The following is a 5167-nucleotide window of genomic DNA, read 5'->3' on the forward strand; positions in this document are numbered from 1 at the left end:
GACAGAAAGCCGACAGGTCAAGGACTTGAACTGTAGTTGGCCATGTGGGAGTCCAGCACCCTTAACCACCATGCCACCTGCCGGCCCCCACAGTCATCATCTTAAGCCTTAAAATTTAGATCCAATTTAGGGGAAATAATCAAAAGATGATTTGTATTTTAGTAGCCTTTGGGTTGATAACAAGAAAAAATGATTTTCAATAGGATTCATGTGCTCTAACTATACTTTCCAAGGTAATCTGCACTGAAATTTGAAAGATTAACGAACCAGAACTATTCATCTATAAAAGGGTTAATCTTTGCTTGGTGTTGACAGTAAGAAGCCTTTTGAAGTTAATAGTAGGTTTTAAAGCTGTAGAGTAATCCCTTATCCTTTCCAACTGTTGTTTTGTCAAGTTATCTGGAAAGGAGATTTAGCAGTTCTGGCTCTCTCCTTTCATTTTGTAGCCATTTTGAAATCTTTTCTGGGTTTGTTTCTTAGTGCCAGTGGTTGTACTGCCTTTTGTCCTAATTGCCAATCATAGCTTGTATCCCATAATGTTCCTTCTTATTTTTATTGTCTGATATCGTAAGCCAGTGACCTTAGCTCTGCCTTCTCCATTCTTTCCTCTAAGTAAAGTGCCTACTCTTAAGAGAATGTCTGTGGAGTTTAAGGGTGGTATGGATGTACAATCATGCGAGAGGGGAATCTAAACATTTTGAGGGCTTGAAGTGGGGCACCCTTATTTGTTACTGTCTTTCCTCCCTTGTTCGCATCCATCCATCCCATGTCCAGCCACTCATTTTAAATAATATTCCAAGAAGATTTGCTCTTAGCTGTCTATTTTTTAGAATAATTATTTTATTTATTATTATTATTTTTTTTTAATTTGACCAGAGAGAGAGACAGAGAAAAGGAGAGAGAGAAAGAGAGAAAGCAAGCCATTAGATCTGGGACTTGAACCGTGGTCAGCCATGTGGGAGTCTAGCACTTGAACCACCATGCCACTTGCTGGCCCCTTAACTATGTATTTTTAAAAAAATGTTTAACAAACAAACAAAATCAAAGACCTTGGCTTTAAACTGGTGTTTCTCTACCTTGGTACTATTGACATTTTGGGCCAGCTACATTTTTTTCTTGTGGGGGACTATCCCATGCATTGTAGGATATTTAGCAGTATCTCACTACCCATGATACTTATATTACCCCACACCAATTATGACAACCACAAATGTCCCCAGGCATTGTGAAATGTCCCCTAGGGAGCAAAATGGTTCAGACATAGTTGAGTATCACTACTCTAAAACTGTCAGCTACTTTGGTAAAGCATTAATTGTTAGGAACTTAAAGTTTTCTCTTCCCATGAAAATTTACAACAAAAAGCCTGCAAAACCCACATAATGAATTATCTATTAGTAGAAGCTCAGTTCTGACTGAGAAGAAAAGGGCTGTTGTGCTGGAAGCATCTAACAGTCTCTGGGATGTAGCATGGCCTGAGGTCTCAGGTCAGGGAGTATGAGTTGTAGAGAGCATTACAATACTGATAAAATAAGAGGTCTATCAAGCCATTTGTGTGTGTGTGTGTGTGTGTGTGTGTGTATGTGTGTGTAAAGTGTGTATGTTTTTATAATGAGATTTAAAATTTTCATGTGTATAGTATCTTAATGCACATAGTACTCTGTTGCTTGCAGCAGATCTACTGTATTGATAATATAAGATCTACAGATGGTTCCTGACTTATGGTGATTTGACTTACTTTATCATAGACAAAAGCAATACACATTCAATAGAGACCACATTTTGAATTTATCCCATACAGTCATTCTGGTTTTCACTTTCAGTACAGTGTTTAATATATCACATAAGATAGTCAGCATGTAATTATAGAATAGGCTTTGTGTCAGATTATTTTTGCCTAATTGTACACTAATATAAGTGTTCAGAGCATGATCAAGGTAGATTAAGTGAAGCTTTTATATTCAGTAGGTTAAGTATATTAAATGCATTTTTGACTTAGGTATTTCCATCTTATGATGGGTTTATCTGATATAACTTCATCATAAGTTAAAGAGCATCCATGGTTTATTTTTTAAAACTGCTGTGATAGGGACCAGCAGTTGGCATAATGGCTATGTCTCTGGACTCCCATGTAGTCAATCACGGTTTGAGTCCTGGAGCTGGTGGCTTAAACGCACACCAGGCAAGTGTGCCTGCATGCCTAAGAGCCTGAGAAGAGAATGGAGGAGAAGGGATTGCAGCATGGCTATCTCCCCTGGGGGGGTGATTTCTCTTTTTTTGTCTCTTGTCTTTCTGGCGAGTGCAATCGCCCTATAGCAAAAACCTCTCCAAAAAAGGAAAAAAAAAATGCTGTGATATAATAAATATATTGCAATTTATTTATTCTCTTATTGCTGAACATTTAAATTGTCTCCAGTTTTTGGCTATTACAAATAATACTGCAGCATGGTGGTAAGGCGCTGGATATTCCCACATGGCCAGCCACAGTTCAAGTCCTAGACCTTGGTGACTTGCTTTCGCACAACCTCTCTCTTTCTCTGTGTCTCCCTCTGGTCAAATTAAAATAAATGAATCAATAACTATAATTAAATAAATAGTTCTTTAAAAAAACAAATAATACTACAACAAACACAGACTATTTCTTTAAGTATTAAGTTATTGGAAAAGTCATGACGCATTTCTGCATAGAAAAAAAAGTAATGACTTTTCCAACGACCCACTATGCACTTTATATAGTTTCCTAGCTATGTTTATGAAGCCCTTAGCTCTGCTGGCCTTTTCTTCACTTTTTCTTTCCTTCTTTGCTTTTAGGAGTTGACTTATGTGGCTGTGGAAAATGAAGCAGAGTTAAAAAGTAAGCCCTTCTCCAGCAAAAGCTTCTTGGAATTAGAGCAACACCAGACTCTTCGTGTAGAAAGCCAAGAGCGGAAGCTGCTGGTCCTACAGCTGATGGCCGTTTTGTGTGAGAGACTGTCCGAGCAGATATTCACAAACATCACTCAGGTCAGTGGCTGCCATATTCTGGATCCCAGCCTGGTAAAATTGATCTATTTTGGTTTCTTCAGATTCTTTTCAAAAAGTGCTGCTCAGAGTGTAGTTTGATGATACTTGAATCAGTGTCTCCTAGAATGCTGTTTAAACATGAAAATTACTGAGCCCATACCAGGCAAGCTAAATCCTAAACTTTCATAGATCCTAGGAATTTGCATGTTCAGTAAGTTCCTGATGTGAACCACATGCACACGAAACTTGAACTGCACGCAGGGGGACCAGCAAATGGCATGGTGGTTAAGGCGTTGGACACTCCCACATGGCTGACCATGGTTCAAGTCCCGGACCTGGTGGCTTCCTTTCTCACTGTCCCTCTCTCTCTGTGTCTCCCTCTGGTCAAATTAAAATAAATTAATGAATAAATAAAATTAAAATAAATAGTTAAAAAAAAAAAAGAACTGCACTCACTTGTTCTCTAGGTTGTATGTGTATGTGTGTGTGTGTGTGTGTGTGTGTGTGTAGATATATAAGTGTGTGTGTATATATATCTATATACACACACACACACACACACACACACACACACTTTTTTTTTTTTTTTTTTTTTTGTTTTTTGTTTAACGTGTGTTCCCCAGAGAAAGACAGAGTCACAGAGCAGTAAAGTGAGAAATCACCACCTTGGGGATTTGGCCACATCCCTTCTCTGTTCTCTTCTCAAGATTTTGGGCATGCATGTGCATGCACCTGGTATGATTTTTAAGCTGCAGGATCCAGGATTTGAATCACGGTTGGCTATGTAGGAGTCCAGCACCTTAACCATCACTTCATCTACTGCCCCAAGAACTGCCTTAAATATTTTATATATTATGGGGACTAGCAGTTTTACGTAATGGCTATGTCGCTAGACTCCCATGTAGTCAACTGCAGTTCAAGTCCTATACTGGGTGGCTTAACTCACTCTGGGTGCATGTGCGTGCGTGCCCAAGATCCTGATAGGAAAATGGAGGAGAAGGGATTGCGACGTGGCCATCCCCTCTGGGGGATGATTTCTTGCTTTCTGTCTCTCTCTGTCTTTCTGGCGAATGCATGTGCCCTATAGCAAAAACCTCTTTAAAAAAAGAGATAAAAATATTTTATATATTATGTCACAGTGGTTTTCAACTTGAGGTACAAATAAAGTCATCTGGGATTATTTTAAACATATTGATATCCAGTCCACTTTTAGAGACACTGATTCAGCATGTCCACATCAGACCTTGGGCATCTTTAATTTTTTTAAAGCTTCATGGATGATTTTAAGGTATATCAAAAGTTGAGAAGGATCAGAAACTCAAATTTGGGATCACCCAGTGGTGTGGTGGTTTAAGTGACTGGATCTCACATGGCTGACTGCGTGGTTTAAGACCTGGATCTGATGGCTTAAAAACACGCTAGGCATGTGCACCCATGCCCAAAAATCCTGACAAGAGAAATAGAAGAGAAAGGTTTATGGTGTGGCCATCCCCTTTGGGGATGATTTCTCACTTTCCCTTTCTCTATCTGTCTTTCTGTCAGTCTCTGTTTCTCTCTAGCAAGTGCCTGCACCCTATAGCAAACTGAAAAAAAAAAAAAAAAAAAAAGGAACCTCAAGTAAAAGAAACAAATCACAAGGGGCGGCAGGTGGTATGGTGGTTAAGGTGCTGGACCCCCACATGACCAACCAAGTCTGAGTCCCAGACTTGCTATCTTACTTTCCTTCTCTCTCCCTGTCTGCCTCTCTCTAGTGAATGCATGTGTACTATAGCAAACAAAATACTAATAATAAAATTAAATAAATAATAATTTTTTAAAAATCACAAATGATAATAAAAAATCCACCGCAATTTTATAGGTCCTCTCCTATGAAGTTTTAAGATGTTCTTAAAAATGTTTTCAGGATAGCGTACTTACGTGAATCAGCACTTGAATTTTATTGGTTCAGATGTTATTTTCACCCCTTTTTAAAAAATAGGAAATAAAAGCAATAAAGTATTAAGTAATAAGCCATATTTTACCAATTAACCACACCTGGTTGGTGGACAAGCAGTTGTAAGACGGAAATGATTGTCACGCTGAAATCTGATTCTCCTGCTCTTTGTATCATTGTCATTGTCATCTGCCTTTGGATGTTGCTAAGCAGCATTTCACTATAGTTCCTGCT

The 5167-nt window shown here is 38.6% G+C and overlaps 1 protein-coding gene across 1 annotated transcript in view; it reads left to right on the top strand.

Moving 5' to 3' along the window:
• The window catches only part of TANGO6 (transport and golgi organization 6 homolog), a 273346-nt gene that overhangs the window by 64765 nt on the left and 203414 nt on the right, over positions 1-5167 (top strand). Inside the window, 1 exon segment of the mRNA XM_014591005.1 lies at positions 2809-3000. Within this exon segment, the coding sequence (XP_014446491.1) occupies positions 2809-3000 (192 nt within the window).

The sequence above is a fragment of the Tupaia chinensis genome, unplaced genomic scaffold (assembly GCF_000334495.1).
Source record: "Tupaia chinensis unplaced genomic scaffold, TupChi_1.0 Scaffold000523_1, whole genome shotgun sequence".
NCBI lineage: Eukaryota > Metazoa > Chordata > Mammalia > Scandentia > Tupaiidae > Tupaia > Tupaia belangeri.